This window comes from Mauremys mutica, chromosome 16, assembly GCF_020497125.1.
Source record: "Mauremys mutica isolate MM-2020 ecotype Southern chromosome 16, ASM2049712v1, whole genome shotgun sequence".
NCBI classification, from domain to species: Eukaryota; Metazoa; Chordata; order Testudines; family Geoemydidae; genus Mauremys; species Mauremys mutica.
This window is the reverse complement of record NC_059087.1, coordinates 5525178-5544317: the sequence shown is the minus strand read 5'-3', so window position 1 is coordinate 5544317 and position 19140 is coordinate 5525178. Positions and strand designations below refer to the sequence as shown.

At 44.1% G+C, this 19140-nt stretch overlaps 1 protein-coding gene across 2 annotated transcripts; it reads left to right on the top strand.

Moving 5' to 3' along the window:
• The first annotated feature begins 820 nt into the window (after positions 1 to 820).
• On the top strand, positions 821 to 18169 carry TRAFD1 (TRAF-type zinc finger domain containing 1). 2 transcript variants are annotated; one of them, XM_044990351.1, is made up of 13 exons: positions 846 to 919; positions 1979 to 2071; positions 2688 to 2750; positions 4861 to 4996; positions 5072 to 5125; positions 6252 to 6666; positions 8260 to 8526; positions 9486 to 9556; positions 10218 to 10445; positions 13206 to 13335; positions 14389 to 14701; positions 16679 to 16751; positions 17150 to 18169. In XM_044990351.1, the coding sequence occupies exons 3-13, from the start codon at positions 2701 to 2703 to the stop codon at positions 17192 to 17194; spliced, it is 1782 nt and encodes a 593-aa protein (XP_044846286.1). In that variant the 5' UTR covers positions 846 to 919; positions 1979 to 2071; positions 2688 to 2700; the 3' UTR covers positions 17195 to 18169. The 2 variants fall into 2 exon arrangements, with proteins under 2 accessions (XP_044846285.1, XP_044846286.1); XM_044990350.1 differs by lacking the exon at positions 1979 to 2071 and having other exon boundaries at positions 821 to 919.
• The last annotated feature ends 971 nt before the right edge of the window (positions 18170 to 19140 follow it).

Sequence of the window (19140 nt, the reverse complement as noted above, 5' to 3'; positions counted from 1 at the left end):
TTGGTAGGATGACATACTGTTCTCACAGATGCCTTCCCCTATTGAGTCCATTCAACTCTTGCCCATATAAACATAAAGCTTAAAAAAAAACACAAACGTTTTCACCTCTGTGACTACTTGAAATGAGACCAGGGTATTTCTGTGCTATATTTAAAACACTTCTCTCTGTACCTCAAGTGGAGTTAGACACGTAGGTATATGGGCTCCTTCTCAGAACATACTTGAAGGGGATGTTGTATGAGAACACAATCTTAAAGCAGCTTCAATCAAAGAAAGTTAGAATTCTGTAGTATAACACAATTTACAAAGCAAACACACACAGCCAGAAAACAAACAAACCCCAACACCCAGCCACGCTGCCCAAAAGTAAAAAACGGATGATCTCCTTTTCTGCCCCATCAACAGGAAAAAGTAAGGAATAGACAATTTAGAGTTTAGTTTTTCAAAGTTGCAATGCCAACAGAGACTCCCTTTCTTACTGCATTTCAAAGGCTTGTGTCTGGCACCTGTGTAATATTGTGTGTCTAGTTATACACACCTTCCCTCAGGTTCATTCCCCTACAGCTTGGAGGCCTGCCCAGGAAAGTAATTTACTGTCATTGCCTGGAATCCTAACACCCACACCCCGCTCTCATCACTAAACTGCTCATCCTCAATCCTGGTCAATCCCAGGCACTTTTTGATAAAAGGAGGGAGGGGCAATCACGAGGGGGCGGAGCCTAACTCCAGTGACCCCTGTATTACCCAATCCAGCCATGGTGTGGGCGGGGCCTAGCAGAGCTGTAAATGGCGGCTGCTTCGGCCAATCAGCTCGTTAGCCGAGTTTCAGTTGGCCAATAGGGAGGCGGGGAGCGGGTGTCGCCGGCGGGTAGGAAGCAGGGCGCTAGGCTGGGCCCGGTGTTTGGTTTCTGAGGCGAGGGTGAGTCGGGGAACGGGCCGCCAAGGGAGAATGAAATGGGGCGGGGGGCAGCGAACTGCTAGGCACGTGCTTAACCGTGGGGGGCCTGGTCCCCTCAATGGCCCCGCGGAGCAGGAGGCTGGGGGCGCTCGGCCCCGCGCCCCCCCCCGCATCCCGCCCCCTGCTCGGGCCCCCGGGGGGCGCTCGGCCCCGCGCCCCCCCCCGCATCCCGCCCCCTGCTCGGGCCCCCGGGGGGCGCTCGGCCCCGCGCCCCCCCCGCATCCCGCCCCCTGCTCGGGCCCCCGGGGGGCGCTCGGCCCCGCGGCCCCCCCCCCGCATCCCGCCCCCTTCTCGGGCCCCCGGGGGGCGCTCGGCCCCGCGGCCCCCCCCCCGCCGCATCCCGCCCCCTGCTCGGGCCCCCGGGGGGCGCTCGGCCCCGGGGCCCCCCCCCCCCATCCCGCCCCCCGCACGGGCCCCCGGGGGGCCCCCGGCCCCGCGGGCCCCCCCCCCGCATCCCGCCCCCTGCTCGGGCCCCCGGGGGGCGCTCGGCCCCGCGCGCCCGCCCCCCCGCATCCCGCCCCCTGCTCGGGCCCCCGGGGGGCGCTCGGCCCCGCGCCCCCCCCCGGCATCCCGCCCCCTGCTCGGGCCCCCGGGGGGCGCTCGGCCCCGCCCCCCCCCCCGGCCTCCCGCCCCCGCCTGGGGCCCCCGGGGGGCGCTCGGCCCCGCGCCCCCCCCCGGCATCCCGCCCCCTGCTCGGGCCCCCGGGGGGCGCTCGGCCCCCCCCCCCCCCCCCGGCTTCCCGCCCCCTGCTCGGGCCCCCGGGGGGCGCTCGGCCCCGCGCCCGCCCCCCCCCGCATCCCGCCCCCTGCTCGGGACCCCCGGGGGTGCTGGGGCCCCCGGCCCCCAACTGACTCTGAGGCCCAGTAGGTGCCGCTGGGTACACATGCAGCTCGTGCACAGAAGACCCTGCCCCTACCTTGCATCGGTCTACGGGTTGCGTTATTCCTTCCAGTTTTTATACTAGAAATGCCAGACCGTGATTATGGAGACCAAAATCCTGCCTCTTTCACCTGTCTCTAGGGTAACTGGAAGTCTTGAGCAACGTTTTGGCTAGAAGTGGCTTTTATACACTGGAAAAAATCTGTTCTTTGAAAGAAACGTCACCTAGTCTATGTTAGTGTTTTTTTGTTTTAAATATTATTTTTGGTATCAAATAAATATGATCACCTGGGGCAGGAGTCAGGGCTTTTCCAAGTAAAATTTTCACTTATCTTTACTAAGGCTTGTCTTCCTTAAGATATTTTTGTTGATCTCTTGAGTGGTGTCTTAATTCTAGGTCTTGCTGTATATATTTTATTGGCTAAATTATGCTTTACTGTCCATAAACAGTCCATAGATTTGCAGAGTTAATATTTTACCCTTCTCTCTCTCTCTCACACACATTCATATATATATATGAATGTGTGTGTGAGAGAGTGTTGTTTTTTTTTTGTTTAAGATAACACTATCCACATCTCAAGGAACAACATCTGCAGGAGATCATCCTCACTAGCTAGCTAGGGTTCCTTACACTCTTAAGAGCTGCTTGAAACCATGTTTAATAATACAATTTGTTTCTAAATGGTGGGAGAGTCTTGCTCATTGCTTGAGAAAGCAACAATTTGTAATAATGGAATATGTGATTTAATGCCGGAGTATCTGAAGAAACAGGAAGTAGCAGAATGAATAATTGTACTTGTTCTTATGAACAGAAATGAAACTGAAAATGTTTAATTGTCCCTTGCTCCAGCTTTCAAAAGAACATGGATATGGCTGCAGTTAATGATCAGGAAACCCAACTGTGCAGCAATTGGTAAGAAACAAATGTCTGGCACTATTGGCACAAGTGTATTGTATGTTGTTACAATGTCCCTACATAAACTCATAGAAACATGCTGTATTGCTGTCAGATGTCTTCAGAGATGGAAGCACCAAGTGGTATATAAAATTGTTTCTAATGACCATACAATAATAGAAAATATTCTGGTAGGCACTTCACCGGTATTCAGAATTTGCTGTGTCACCTTGAGAACAGCAGAATAATATTAATGGAACCTGCTGCTAGTGGTCGCCTCTCCTACTCCACCCTAGAAGAAGCAGAAATCAACTAAAACTATTGGTTCTCCTTCAGAGAATTTTTTAAAATGTTTCTTTAAAATCAGTTTCAAGAAAGCTGAAATATACAGGATTTAATTTTTGTGGCTTATTATAGCTGTGTATTTGTCATACATACAGAATATCATTTTGCTGATGTCTCAGCCTGTTGTGGTCTTAGAAACAGGTGGGATGAGAATGAAGGGTTATTGCTGTTGTTTTGGGAGGGGCTAGGTTTTTATCTTGTGGCAGGGAAGGTAAAAATAATTGTCTTGTTTGGGGGCTGATGAGTTCACTTCTGTGCTTGTGAACATTGTGTCCCTTAAAAGTCAAACTCCATCTTGAACTTTACTCTACTTCCTCTATCAAGTTGATAGTGGGAGAAGTTAAAGTACTTTGCTTCCACTTGGACTGATTTGCCATCTTTGCTTTTATGGCATGGGTTAGCCTTTCAGGCACTCTCCTCTGTTTCCCCTCTCAGGACTCCTCAGGAATACTTCTCCAGTACTCCTAGGCTCAGAATATTCATACTACATAGTGGCGGTAACTTCAGAGGCCCAAATAAGCAACAACACAAATGACATCCACCCACCTAGGCTTAATAGAAGTCTCTCATCCTTTCTGGGCTTTTCCCATCTCCCTGCTCCTCGGCTGGGACATCACCTGCAGGGGTGCTGCCCTCTGCCTTCCTCTTGCTCTAGAGCAAGGGTTCTCAAACTTCATTGCACCATGACCCCCTTCTGACAACAAAAATTACTCCACAATCCCAGGAGGGGGGACTGAAGCCTGAGCCCACCCGAGCCCCATTGTCCCAGGTGTGTGTGTGTGTGGGGGGAGGCAAAGCCCTAGGGCTTCAGCTCCAAGCAGGGGGCCTGTAACCTGAGCCCTGCTGCCCGGGGCTCAAGCTTCAGACCTGGGCCCCAGCAAGTCTAAACGGGCCCTGGTGACCCACTTTGGGGTCCTGACTCACAGTTTGAGAACTGCTGCTCTAGAGACTCCTCCTCCCATGATCCAGGCCTCCTGGTTTCTGACTTGTCTCTCTAGAACCTGCAGAGTTTTCTGCTTCAGCCCATCAGAGCCCCACCTCTGCTTTCTGTGTTCCTTTCCTTCCTGGTTTTTCTAGTCTCCCTCCCCTTTAGGGCCCAGGCTCTTTCTCTTAAGCCCAGTTTGGGGTCAGCTGACTGGTCTCAGGTGCATTGTACTCTTCCCTCTTAAAGGGCCAGTGCTACCCTTACACACTTTTCAAATGGCTGAATGGATTTTTCCCTCCTGTAAGTCTGCCTGCACATAGCTCAGGATAGAGCAATAGGTTTCTCCGCAGTAGAGTAAGGTAGGGATTCCTCACTTCAGAATAGCAGGGATATTGCATCTTTTGTTGGTTGAACCATTGATCAATATTGCAGCGTAGCTGAAGAATCTGTTCTCTAGCTTTGCCCAGTGGAGGATTGCCTGACTTTTACACTATGGCGGAGTGCTCTTTGCAGAGTCTGTAACTGTTACTCCTGGTCTGAGAGCCTGGATCTGGTGGTGACTGCCTGAGTATGCTGCAAGGCTTGTCTGTTTTCCCCAAAGCTGGAGTTGAACAGAGTTTTGACTTAATTTGATGAATTGGGAGACTTTGGGTGTCTAACTTGGTAAGTGTGTGTGTTCTAGGACTACACGTTGTGTACAGTCAGGTAGGCTTTTTTCTTTTACAAACCTGAATACATGGAAACTATGAATTCCTGAAGGGCTTATTTGCTTTTCAGGCAGCTCTCTTGAATCCTAAATCTGTTTGAGTTTATTTTCAGTGTAATTTGTAAAGAGTAACTTTTTTTGTATCCTTGTAGCAAAAAGGCTATACCTGTAGCTAACTTCACCATCCATGAAATCCACTGTAACAGAAATATTGGAGTGTGTCATTTCTGCAAGGAGTCTGTCCCTAAATCTGAAATAAAAAACCACATTGAATCTGAACATGTGCAGGTAATAAAATAAATTCTACTCTAAAATAGCTGATTTTCATGAAGTGCATTTAATAATTGTTTCTGTTTATCCTAGGTTACTTGTAAGTGTAATATGAAGATGGAAAAATGTCACTTAGAGGATCATGAGGTTGGTATATTTGGTTTTTGCTCTTGATAATACTCTAGTGTATTTCCAGTACTGACACTAGAGCCTTAGTGTTCAGATTATAGCTACTGTGCTAACTGATCTTGGGTCTGCTCTGCTCATGTTTAATCTGCTTTCTAAATCCATGCTAATCAGTGATACTCTTGTAAGAGGCTAGCTGTATTAGTTTGAAGTGGTGGTACTCACATGCCTAATAAGCAGCTCCAAGCCCCTCAACAGGAGGGAGTTTATGTACATCAGTAGCTTAGGTTGGTGGCCTAGGTTTGTCCCTAAATAGTAGTTAAGGCTAAAAATTCTGCCTGTAGCTATAGTTGCATTGAGCTTGGCAACTTCACTTTTCAGTTTCGTCTTTATCTCAGGTGTGGTTGTTGTTTTTTTTTTGTTTTTTCCCACCCTGACGTTTATGCAGGACCTAAGGATTTGTTTTGTCTAAATAGTTTTTAAAAAAGCATGGAACAATAAACACTTACTTCCTATGATTTTCTTATTTACAAATTGTCACTGGAGTTAACATTGTCAGTGGAACAAAAGTGTGTCACAGGAAAATGGGATTGTGCTTCAGCATAAGCATCAAATGCAAAGCTATGGCATGGGGAGGGATGCAAAGGGAGTTGGACCACGTGGCTTATTTTAAAGCATGCAGTTTTGATCCTCTTATTTCCTGTTGCAGTAACTTACTCAAAGCACTTCATGCACTATAACTATTAATGAAGCAATATGAACAGTGGCGATTGGGACAGTTAAGTCAAAAACACAACCAAAAAAATCCACTTTGAGTGCTTAGTTTTTTAGGGGTGTTATGTTGAAATATGATGTCTAGTAAATGCATGCTTCCTTTTTCCTGTATAAAATACACTGAACTTCCAGTGAGACATACTGTGTATAACTACTCAGGAGTTTGTACCCCCTGTCTTAAGTAGTAACTTACTACTTAAGTCTTATTTTATGGGCTGGTTGGCTTCTAGCTGAAGACACAATCTCTAAAGCAATTTGGAATGCATCTCTCAGTAATAACACAGTGAACTGGGTACCTTCTTTGGGCAGTAAGTAAGCCTAGCATAACTATAGACTGGGCATATATCAAGAGTTATTCAATTTTATATTTTAGGCATCAGCATGCCCTCTGCGTCCTGCAGTTTGCCAACATTGTGAGATAGAGCTTGCATTCAATAAACTTCAGGACCACGAGGATTACTGTGGAACTAGGACTGAAACATGTAGTGAGTGCGGTCGCAATGTAATGGTGAAAGATCTGAAAGAGCACCCTGAAGTTTGTGGGAAGGAGGTGGAAGAAAAAAGAGTTAGCCAACCAATGTCCCGTTATAACTATAAAGATGAGGCTGCAAATCTGTGTACCTTTCAAACCATCAGAAACCTTCTGAGTTCAGATGGCTATGCTGGGCCTCTGCAGAGGATGTCCGGCACGCAGGAAGGCCGATTTTATAGCAGTTTTGGAGGAGACCAGGCTTCTAAGAATATTAACAGAAGAAATGCATCAACAATGCAGAGAGATCAGAACCGAGGTAAAGTATGGACAAGGGAAATAATTATACATTCATAAGTTTTATTTTTACCTTTAATTTAAAGTTAGGTAACTAAGTGGAGTGAAAGCTCTATACTTGTGCACTGTATGGCAGTGTTTCCCAAACTTGGGACGCCTCTTGTGTAGGGAAAGCCCCTGGCGGGCCAGGCCAGTTTGTGTACCTGCCATGTCCGCAGGTCTGGCCGATCGCGGCTCCTACTGTCCATGGTTTGCTGCTTGAGGCCAATGAGAGCTGCTGGAAGCAACACGGGCCAAGGGACTTACTGACATCACCCATAAAAAGATCAAATACGCCTTTTTTTATTTTGATCTCGTATTCAGCTTGTCTAACTCCCAGGAAATGCACATGCCAAGGCTGCTGTTGCTGTTAATGACTGGCTTGTGTTTAATGGTCTTCAGAACATCATCTCTCATTTTTGTTTGTTTGTTTAATTCATCACCTGGAAGTGTCCTGTACTTTGTAAATACATAGTTTAATGGGGTAGAGTCTTCCAACACAGATGCGTTGCTAAAGCATGTTTTAAAGTAAAGTCCTAATCTTATTGAACACCTGTATCTTCATTTAATGAGAAACTAAGAAAGCTGAGCTTAAATGGTATAAAGAAATGTGCCTTTTAAAAGAGATGTACAATTTAAGATTGCAGCTTCAGTGCATAAATATAGGTCTCTAAAATCATGATCAGCCATATCTTGTATATTAAAAAACACTTGTTTTTTAAAAGTGAGTCACTGAAGGAATTGTCTCAAGCCACAGGGGTGCAGAAAAGTTTTCACAGCTTGCATGCTGTTTTACTAAATGTACTGTATCAAATTGCCATACTAACTTACAAAATAAAGCCTATTGTTAGAACCCCACTGATTTCAGTGTACTGAAATCTCCATGTGGGTGCAGAGATCAGAGCATGTAAATGTCATTGCAGGCATTTAGAGTCTGAATACTCCTTCCTGAAATGTTTTTAGAGGCCTCGCTTTGTACGGCCATAATCCCACTAACCTGTATCTGAGTCAGGTGCTTGCATCAGTAGGTGAATGGACTTTTCTCAGTGATGGACTGAAAACATAAGACTGGTTACAGGTTCATAGATCTTTATGACTAGAAGAAACCATGCTGAACTACTGTGACCTCCTGCATGATACATGTCATAAAATCTCCTCCAGTAGTTCCTGCATCAAGCTTACAACTTCTGGTTGAACTAGAGCTTATTTCTTAGGTGTTTAATTGTGATTTAAAGACTGCAAGGGATGGAAAAAACATGATGTCCTTTAGTAAGTTCTTTAATTTAAAAAATTGTATGGCTAATAAAGCCCCTCCTCCTCTCAGGCTGGGGCGGGGGGGAATACAGGAAAGGGCAAGGCTTAGCTTCCCTTAATTCATCCCAAAATGTAAGTCATGAAGTGTCTTTCTGAGGCTTTGGCAATCTGTTTTTAAAACTAGAGTGCTGTGTGTGGGGCCCAGTTCTGCCCTCGTTTGCATATGTGAACTTCTGTTTTATTTACTTAGTCTGTTCTTAAAATCATAATTACTTTTAAACTATGTAGTTGATACTTACAGCTTCTGATATTTTTGTTTAAGAGGATGAGCTAGAACGGCTGGAGAGGAATAAAAACACGGAGTCCTCTCTGTATGGAGAACAGAATTCCAATTTAGACTATATGTTAGCCCTTAGCCTGCAACGTGAGAATAATCCACACAACAATATTGCAGCTGAAATTCACAGTGACTTCTGGAAGAACTTCTACTCCAAAGAGTCCAAGCCATCTGAGCAGCTTAATGAAATAAACAAATCAGATACTTTCTCCCATGATCTTTTGTCTATTAACACTTCGGATCAGCTAAAAAGTAAGTTCTTTAAAAGCCTTTCTTCATCAACAAAAATCAAATTAATTTTTTTTTATCAGGGGGACTCTGATGACTAGCTCCTTGGAGATATTCTGACTTTCAGTACCAGAACAGTAGCACTTTGAGACTTTCTAAACTGCTTTAGATATCTCCTGCATCTGATGTAGAAATTCTCTGAATGTGCAGAAAAGCCTTCCCTATTCTTGGAGACTTTCCTTCCTTTTTGGAACTGTATCTTCAGCTACCTCAGTTTTTGACTGTACTGGCTGCTAAAATAGCAACATTTCTATTTATAGACAACAACTCTTAAGAGACTATTAAGTAGTGAAATTTGATATTGGTATCTGTCTATCCCAAAGTTCCTTTCTTACCAAAAAGATTTTAAATGGATAAGACGAGAACAGCATATTAATATGGGAAGGTAAGTGACTTGTTTGGAAAACCGTATACTAGCAGATTCAACTCACTGTAGTTCTGCCATGTCTTTAAAAAATAAAACCAAAACCACCCTTATTCCTGCTTGTATGGAGATGTAACAACTGAGTAGGTGACGTTACATTTAAGATTAAACATGCTAAAGAGGAACTCTCCTGTATTATCCAAGTGCCAGATTATTTTTAAAAGAAATTGTGTGTACTGTGTAACATGCATAGGCAGGCAGATAATAAGGTTTGTGGGGTTGTTTTTTTTTGTATTGGGCTTAGGAACAGTGAGATTTTGAGGGCAAAAAATCCTTTTCAAACTTTTTTCTAAAAAGTGACCTTTTTCCCCCCCACCCCCGCTTATAAAACTCATAAATGTGAAAGTAGAGTGACTACTGCCCTGAGACTTCCTATAATCCCTCCTCTGTCATGCAGAACGAATGATCTCATGGATTAGAAATTCTGAAGACAGGTTGGTTAGTCTGATTGTTACCCCTTTTTATGGTAGGGGGTTTAATCCTTTTACTTACCTCACAGATGATGATATCATGTTGCCATGTGAATTCTGTGAGGCACTCTACCCTGAAGAAGACCTGATTCTCCATCAGGTTTGGTATTTCTGTATTCTATAATAATAATAATACTTCGCTCTTAAAGTGCTTTTTGTCAAAGGAGGTAAGCATCATTATCGACATTTTATAGGTGTATATGCAGGAGGCTTACTGAAATGGATGCTAGCACTTCTGAGTACAATTTCTATTTAGAAACTGAATTTTGTTGGAGCAGTTTAGCATAGTTAGTGGGAACACACTCCAGCAATGCTTACAGGATGCTACATCTGCATAGAACCTTACAAAGCCTAATATTGAAATGTCTTAGTAAACTAAAAATACTAATGCAAAACTTTCATCAAAACATCCACTGTGCTGTTCCTTGGATTAGCACTAGAAACAAATTTAACTTTCTTGTTCCTGCAAAGTGAAATGCCAGTACAAAACCATATACATTGTGAAAAATAACATCAGTAGTTTTTGAATTCACTATGCATAGCAACTTACTTTGAACCTTATTGTCCCATTGACTGGATATCTGAAGTGGAATATAATTTTGGGTGGCTTATAATACTAAGGGTATGTACTGGAAATAGAGGGTGGATCTGTTTTACTCTGTGAAATGGCAGTATTATTGTCAGTGTTGAAATATTACTTAGTACACGAAGGCTTTGTAAGTATAACTAATTCCTTCTTTCCAACATTGCCCATGTAACAGACTGGCTGTAACCCAGCAAGCGCCTTTGCTTCGTTCAGTAAAAGAGGTTCGTCCCCAAGTCAACAAGAAGAATACAACAGACATGTTAAAGATTTCTTAGACCAACTGCACAGCAGCAGATCTACATATCCACAGCAGCAACAAGCTGTACAGACCGAAGGGAGCATTATCATTCCATGTGAATTCTGTGGCATTCAGTTAGAAGAGGAAATACTCTTCCACCACCAGGTACAAATGCTATTTATAGGATGGAATTCTACAAGACCTAGCAAATCTGACTCCTTAGTAGTAAATATTGAAATCATGGTAATGCTCAGAGGCTGCAGTTGGGATTGCAGATGCCAGGGATTCACATATTTGTCATTTGAATTTGCCCTCTTTCAACATAGGGGTTATGATCTGTACCCCAAGATGTTGGCGCATACTGGGGCTCATGTTAAAGAAACAGTTGTAGAAATAAATAAATAAATATAATTTCAAATAATGGAGTCTGAGCAAACAGCATTCAAGCAATATAGCATAAATCCTCACATTTTAGGAGCTCCTGACTGCCACCTTCTCGCTCCTTCACTATAATACCTTCCTCTGCATGACCACTTTCCATCTCTTAACAGTGAGGGCAAATCATTCCGCATAGAGAACCATAATGTCTGAGTTCTTGAATCTTTCTCCCATTGGGTTCTTCTGAAGGATTCACAAGAGACCTATTTTATTTCCCTATCCAAACCTGAACTCCTAACATTTTAATTGTCTTACACTTCATTGTCTTGGCCTCTTGCTCATGCACCTGTTGAATTAATGCACATGAATGAACAGATTCAATTATCTGATGCAGAACTTCTTGAAAGGGAAGATGACATGCGCACAGGTCATCTGAGACTAGAGTCTGACCTAAATTCAGATACTGTTGGCTGATGTATTCTGACTTCATGATGTATTTGGGTTTAACTACAGTTCAGTGAAAAGCTGCCAAACAGATGACATTTTGCCATAATCACACTGTTGCAAACTTTCCTGTCACAGTATGTTCAGCAAGCGCCTTTGCTTCGTTCAGTATGAGCTGTAGACTGTCAGAGGTGTGACAAAAAGGATATATTTTGCAAACTTATTTAAACCTTCCTATGCTTTTTTTTGTCAAGTGAAACCCTGTCCCGAAAATGTATCGCAGAGTTTATACAAAGGTTGTTCTGCTACTTAACTCAAGAGTCTGCCAACACTGCTGCAGCATGGCTTCCGCTTGTTTAAATCGGGAGGGGAAACGTGTGTGTGTGAGAGAGACACACTAGGCCCACTAATTCACTCTGGCAATCTCTTGAAGAAAGGCCACTGCCATCAGTATGAAGGGATGAAATGTCTTCCTATGAACTATATTTAAATAGTGCTACAAATATACAAAATGTCATCTTCACGGAATAAGTCAGTCTCCACTGTGACGAGCTTAGCTTAACACAGACAAGATCAAGCATGGAGTAGGAGCTAGGGGCAGGCAGGTATGAGGGCTCTGGTAGAGGTAAGACTGGGCTGAGTGGCCAGTTACCATGCAGGTGGGATGGACCCAGCCAGAAGGGGTAAACTAACCTGCAAGGTGTGAAACTGAGAAGGAATGAGGGGAAAGTAAGAGAAGATGAGACCAAACCTGCAGTCTTTGTACCTTCTACCTCCTCATTCCCACATATAGATCACAAGCCTGGGAGACAGAAGGTAATGGAGACGTCTCAGGTGATAGAGAAGGGAGGATATTGAAAGGAATTAAAGTGAACTGGAAAATGCATGAACCAACATCCTAATGGGATGGTTTTGTAGTGTCCAAGTATGTTGACAATTGTGCCATGCAAAACAATGGAGTGGGGAGCAGTTAAAATGTTCTTGTCCCTGTGTAGATCAGTTATGCATTTATTTTTCTAGGAACAGAGAAGTGGTAATCTTACCTCCTTGACTTTGGTAGTAATCTTTCAAAGTTAATTTGATAAACTTGCCTAGCTTACCTCTTTGCTTTATAGCATGTGCTCCATAGTAGAGGGAGTTTCAGTGCATCTTGGATCATTGTTGAGGGCTGAGGTTTTCCACATCAGGTTGATTTCTGCCTTTTGAAAGTAGAAGGACATTTGGATAAAGTGCCTTTGTGCATCTGATCATAGTATGCAGTTTGGGGCTCCTTCAAAGTATCTTGAGTGACTGTGATTGAGCCACTGTCACATACAACTTTCTCGTCATCTTGGCCTGTGGTTCTCAGATTTAAAAGGGACACCCTTCTATTTACAATCCTCATTTTTGTTTTTAAACCTCTTGTGCTATAGGTAATCCCTAATATGTGTAACTGAAAGATGGCAAATATGTTCTGTTTTCAGTTTGTGCATTTGACAGCAGCTAGTGCAGTCAGTTTCCCCTCTTTATTGAAGCTCTTTCACACAGCAATAGAGGGAGAGAAACTATATTATTAAAAAAAAAAATTGTAAAACTTAGGGAAACTGGCATTAATGCTCTGGGGTGGGAGTAGCACTTGATGATACTTCTCACTTGGCTTTTTAAGCTACATTGATGTCAGGGTGACAATATTCCTTCTGACTTTCCTGCTGATGAGGTGCAAGGTTGCATTGTCACTATAGCAGCAATGCAGATTGCCTGCTCACGTGCTTCAGCTGGCTTGGAGGGATCATCTCTAAGGATGACAGGCTAAGCATTGACTGGACATGAAGCATGACACCAATTATGGTGTGGTGACTTCTACTATAGGAAGTAGACTGAGGTCATCAACTCCATCTTGCATAGACCACATGTCAACTAGTTACTATTTCTGGGCTGTACTTCAACAGGTGACCTAGAAGTGAGGATGTGAGCATGCTGTTATCAAGCCAGTCTCTCATTCTTTTCTCAAAACACATCCTTACTTCCCCATGGCATTTGAGGGAAGATGTACCCTTCAAAGCTTTCACAGGAATTAAGTGTTCTCTAAGTGTCCAGAAACTATCAAAATCTCTCTTGCACTAGGACCAGTGTGATTTACGCCCAGCCACTGCCAGCCCAGGGGCGGGATTGCCATCCTCGCAACTGTTGCCTCCCAAAGACAACTTGGAGAGATCAGAATCGCCAGAATCTAGAAGACGCATCCGGCATCAAGGTATTGGCAAAGTACAGATTTCCAGCCCGTGCTTCTTTCTATTCATGCTTTTAAGATAATTTTCTCCAACTGCAAAACAGAACAAGAACAACACACGTTTTAATCTAGATAAGGACTAGAATTTCCTAACTCCACCCATATACCATTGTTCTGTTTCACGTGGCGTAACTTGCAACATACATTAAAAATGCTACTAAATCATAAGCATGGAGCCCCACACAAACAACTAAGGAGAAACTTGAAATTACTAAACCCTGTGCAGCAAGAGTGGAAACTGACAAGTCTGATTATAGTCTGCGTATGTTGCTAGCGCCATCTGTAACTATTGCAGTTGTGGGGAAATTAATGAGGGGGTGAACTTTGAATTTCTTGCCTCATCATCAGTTTTTATTGCACCCTTAGGGTCAAATTATGTAGTTAGTTGCATGGAGAGAGGTTTAAGTGACAGTAGAAATCATACATGGATATCAGAGGGTAGAAGCTGATCCTGAATGTTTACTAAATTAAAAAAACCCAACACATCACAGAACAAACTCCATAGCGCATGTATTATCTTAAATTGCCAAAAGGAAATGGACTAGTTTACTTAACTTGTGTATGGGGTCACCCAGTGTGTTGGTTGAAGTTAGTATGTAAATTTAACTGCTATGGCAGGTAGTGACTTTGCCCATAAGCCAGTTTTAAAATGCAAGTAAAGCAGCTTTTTATGCTACCTTCCCTTAATGAACAGATGCCCAGAACTTTGACCTAAATGCAATCACGGTACCATGCTCTGTGTACCCTTTTAAAACGGTACTACTAAAGGAAGTTGTCTAAAGCTGCTTGGAATTTTGGGGGAATTGTACTAGTCAGTGAAGACAATATTTCTATGGTGCAGTTCTGTTTTCCCAGACTATATGGTATTGCGTTAAAAATCTGGGCTATTGCTTTGAAATCCAGAAGCTTTTATCAAGGTGTTTTGTTTTTTGCCTCTTGTTCTGATCTTTGTTCCTTGCTTTGATCAGTTATTTCATTGCCGTTCCTAGTATGCTTTATTTACCGACTTTCCTTTAGGAGAAATTTCACCTCGATATCTAGAAGACTTCAGGCAGCAGAGCCTTGCCCATGCTGTACGAGAGAGCCGATCACTAAGCAACTTGGCAGTTGCCAGAAGCGTACCCTTGACCTCTTTTAGTGCTGTAAGAGCTAATGATGCTCTGACTCAGAAAGGGAAGTCCAGCAACTTAGATGGCAATGACAGAAGACTGAGAAGCAGAGGCACAGCTGAATCTGGAACAGGCCCCAGGCCAGTTGTGCGATCCACGCAAAACATCCACCCTGAAAGCTACGTTCCCAGTTTCCCAAGGGCATCTCCAACACGACCAAGGTAGCTTCTCTGCTCAATGTGGTGGTGGAAAGAGAATTTTTAGCTTTAAGCGATTCCTGGGGATGCATCCTTATGAATGGACAATTAGTCCATTCCGATCTAGCTCTGCTATGGTGAGGGTGAGGCAGTGCTTCAGGGCCTGTTTCTGCTACTGCAGACATCAAAACTTGACAGAAGGAGAATTCTGCGTCCACTGGTGGTCTCATCACCCCACCACAGATTCTTGTACATTTTGCCTATGGCTGGGGTAGGCTGCACTTTGACTAGCTGATGTCTTTTTGGGTTTGTAGTAATGAGTTTAAGAAAACAAGTTTTCTAGGAAACTGTTTTATGGCACCTATTTCTAGGGCTCTACCAAATTCGTGGCCATGAAAAATGCATCAGACCGTGAAATCTTGTCTTCCCCCATGAAATCAGGTCTCTTGCATATTTTATGTTAAGGCTGCAAGTTTGTCATGGAGGTCACGGATTCCATGACTTCTGCAATGTCCAGTGCAGCTGGCCTGTGAGCTGCCTGAGGAGCTCGGGCAGCACCTTGGCCAGCAACAGCGGCCGCTGCTGGAGCAGTCTCAGGCCACTGCCCCATCCCCTCCCCAGCAGCAGGAGGAGTTTTGGGTTGGGAGGGGGGCAGGGTTTGGGGCATGGCAGGGGGTGAGGGCTCTGGGTGGTGCTTACCTTGGGAGGCTCCCTGGAAGTGGTGACATGTCCCTCCCTGAGTTCCTAGCTCCATGTGCTGTCTCCACCTGCAGGTACTGCCCCCATAGATCCCTGCAGTTTCTGGCCAATGGGAGCTGCAGAGCCGGAGCTTGGGGTGGGGGCAGCGTGCGGAGCCAGGAGCTGAGGAAGGGACATGTCGCTACCTCTGGGTAGCTGCCTAGGGAGACTGCCAGCCCCTCAAGCACCTGTGGTGTCCCCTATGAGCACCCGTGGCACCCCTGGGGTGTGCCCCCTCCTCTCTCCCAACTGCGTCCCTCCTCCCCCCCCCCCCCAAAAAAAATTTAGTCAGGGGTATATCGTACAAGTCCTGGACAGGTCATGGGCCATGAATTTTTCACTGCCTGTGACCTGTCTATGACTTTTTTTTACTAAATAAAAATACCTGTGACTAAAACGTAGCCTTAACTATACAGATTTCATGGGAGAGACCAGTGTTTCTCAACTTGGGGGTCCTGACTCAAAGGGAGATGCAGGGTGGGTTTACAAGTTTTTATTTTAGGGAGGTCGTGGTATTGCTGCCTTCAGAGCTCGGTGGCCGGAGAGCAGCAGCTGTTAGCTGGGCATCCAGCTCTGAAGGCAGTGCCCCTCCAGCAGCAACACAAGTAAGGGAAGCAGTACCACAACCCGGCCCCCCGACAATAACCTTGCAAATCCACCCCTACTCCCCCCATAACTCCTTTTTGGGTCAGGACCCCTTCAATTACAACACCATGACACTTCAGATTTAAATAGCTGAAATAATGAAATTTACAGTTTTTAAAAATCTGACCGTGGAAATGGACTGAATTTGGTAATACCCTATGTATTCAGGTACATCTTTTACATGCACTCTCCTTTTTCATGGAAAGGAGTCTAATCTTGTGTGGAAATGTCATCGTGGTGGTGGGTTTTTTTTTCCCTTCTAATATTTCAGTAGCATTCTTGCTATTGGGATGCCACTGGTTAGAAATAGTTCTGTCTTTAACACCTACGTCCCTTGCTCCTGGGTTCAGCCTCCAGTATGCACGGCCGAAAGCTCTGCGAATTCTGCCCAACATTTAGTATCAAAGTACCCAAGGTGAAATAGTGAGACACCTTGTTCTCTGATCCCAAGATTCAGCAGCTTGGGATACAGGCCAAGGGTGAGTTTTTGGGGGGTTTATGATGGAACTCTTGCTCATTTAGTAGGAGGACTGTGCTCTTTTCTTAAACCAGTTCCCATAAGAGGATTGAACTTGTAGAGCTGCTTCATCTAATGGTGTCAACTTCTCTCCTCTGCAGTGTGAGAAACGAAGCAGGCAGGAGTCCTAGGACTGCAAATGTTCCCGTCAATTTCAGAAACAGGAGCACAAAGGTAAGTTTTTTTCAGAGCTCTTCCCCGATACTGGATGGCCTCTTTTCTGCGTTTCAGTGGCCGACTAAAAGGTTTAGTTTATTTTTACTACTGTCTTTTTTGAGCAGCCCGCATCAAGCATGACTCTAACATGCAACACAGGTCGTTGCTAGTGACTCACTCACTGCTAGTAGAGCTCACACTGACTGTCTGTTGTCCTCAATCTCACCTGGATTGGCGAAGAACCACCCTTTCTGCTAATATACCATTGCTTGGTGTTTGCAGGAGTCTGAACTCCTATACTTCCTTATAGGACTTGGGGCGCTGTCCTTGCTCAAGTCTGAGAGAGCATGTTGTAATTCAACTTGTCTGTTTTAAAATGACATGTACGTTTCACTTACTGTTTCCTCCTTACACAGGCAAAATCCCAGAAACCAGAGTCTGGCCATCTTGAAGAAGAATAATCGATCTTTTTATGAAGCGCATATTTAGCACTTGAAGCTCTCTCACTATGCACTATAGTACTTATTTATCCCAGCGCAAGTACTTGCTTTGTTGCCACCATCAATGGGGACTTTCTATTAACTTTACAATTTTTAGGCAGTGATTTTTTCTATAATTGTTTGTTTTTAAAAGTTTGTGAGTAACGCATACTATAGCCGCTGTACAGAAATGTCAAAGTGTAAATTTTATATTGCTGCTATCTGGGTGGTTAAAACTGGCAGTATCCTAAATCAGTCAGTACTCAGAGGACCAGTCTGTTTTTATCTCATCTGCTTGTGTATGTTTCAAGAGGGATTTCCTTTTAATGTGCTCGGCCTTGGCTCAGCAGTGTGCAGCAGAAGTAATCCATTGCTTCATCACTGAAGTAAATGAATAGATGTCTGAGCAGCAACCCTGTTAATCAAACCCAAAACAATCAGCCAGAACTGCTCTGGATGAAGAACCTGCCATAGTAAGTTACTGTAGCATTCAGTACTTGTCTGACTCCTCAGAGGTCAGTTGCAGAACACATGTCTCTGTAATGAGCAGTTGATCTTAATGATGAACTTCAGTGAGGTTTGGGATCAGGGGATGAGTTTAGTGGCTTGGCTTTAAACCTATTTCCCCTTCAGTCATTTAGCTTGCTGCTGTTGGCAGTAATTCTGCATTAACTATTTCTACAGTCAAGACTTTCCTGAAGCTTTCTATCTGGTCAGACCTGGCCTGGGAATCAGGTGGGGAAAGTCATACAGATTGTAACTTACGGTGGTTCTGTCTTCCTATCTATAAGTCTATTAAATACCAGAAGTGCCCAGTATTCCTAAGGGCATCCTCAGATGAGATTGTGATCCACAGTGTGGCAGCTTCAGTCCCACGGGCTTCCATTCTCAAACTGCTCTTTTGCTGTACTGGAGCCCTTACTTTTTAAATTCCTTGTAATAAAATTTGTATCTACCGATCTGTCTCTTGTTCTGTAAACTGAAACAGTCTAGGCAGACACTAAAAGTGACTGAAAACTCTGCTGAGCAGAATGGGTTGGGAAAACTACTCTTCTGGGGAGAAATTTGCTAACTTTTTTCATCAGCCATCTTTGGTTTCAAAATGTCCAGCTTATTCTTCAGTTTAGCCATAACTGTGATTGTGGCATACTATCTGGGCACACCTACACTGTGGCTATCTTTCATTGCAGTGTAGACAGTTGGCCTCTGTTTAGCCACAGTGGCACTTTTTTGGTTCTTTTACTATGTTTTTCAATTTGGGGCTTACATTTAAGTGAGCCTCTATTATGGTGTCTTTAAAAAATTTCCATACAGCTTGCAGGGATTTCACTTTTTGTGCTGTGCCTTTTAATTTCTGTCACTAACTTCCTCATTTTTGTGTAGTCCCTGAGATTAAATGCTACAATGTTGGGCTGCTGTGGTGGTATCCCTGTGGCAGGGAAACCACCACAGCAGCCCAGTTTCATTACATTAGGGTCACTATTACCAAGTAGTCCAGCTATATTCACCTCTGGGACCAGATTCTGTGCTCCACTTAAGACAAAATGAAAAATTGCCTCTCCTCTGGTTGCTTCCAGGAGTAGTTGCTCGAAGAAGCAGTCATTTAAGGTGTCAAACTTTCTCTGCATCCCATCTTGAGGTGACATGTACCCAGTCAATCTGGGCACATTTTAAATCCCCCATTATTATTCAGTTTTTTATTTTAATAGCCTCGCTAATCTCCTTGAGCATTTCAGTCACTATCACCATCCTGGTCAGTAATCTGTCCCTACTGTTATATTCCTATTAGCGCATGGAATTACTATCCATAGAGATTGTGGTACAGTTTAGTTAATTTTAAATTTTTACATAGTGCCACTCCCCCAAGCAGCACAACCTGTTCTATCCTTCAGATATATTTTGTACCCTAGTATTATGTTGTCCCATTG

Excerpts from the sequence above, each read along its gene's own strand:
- TRAFD1 (XM_044990350.1), top strand. The coding sequence starts at position 2,701 with ATGGATATGGCTGCAGTTAATGATCAGGAAACCCAACTGTGCAGCAAT. Across the intron at positions 2,751-4,860 it reads ACCCAACTGTGCAGCAATTG|CAAAAAGGCTATACCTGTAG; the intron begins GTAAGAAACAAA and ends GTATCCTTGTAG. Across the intron at positions 4,997-5,071 it reads TTGAATCTGAACATGTGCAG|GTTACTTGTAAGTGTAATAT; the intron begins GTAATAAAATAA and ends TGTTTATCCTAG.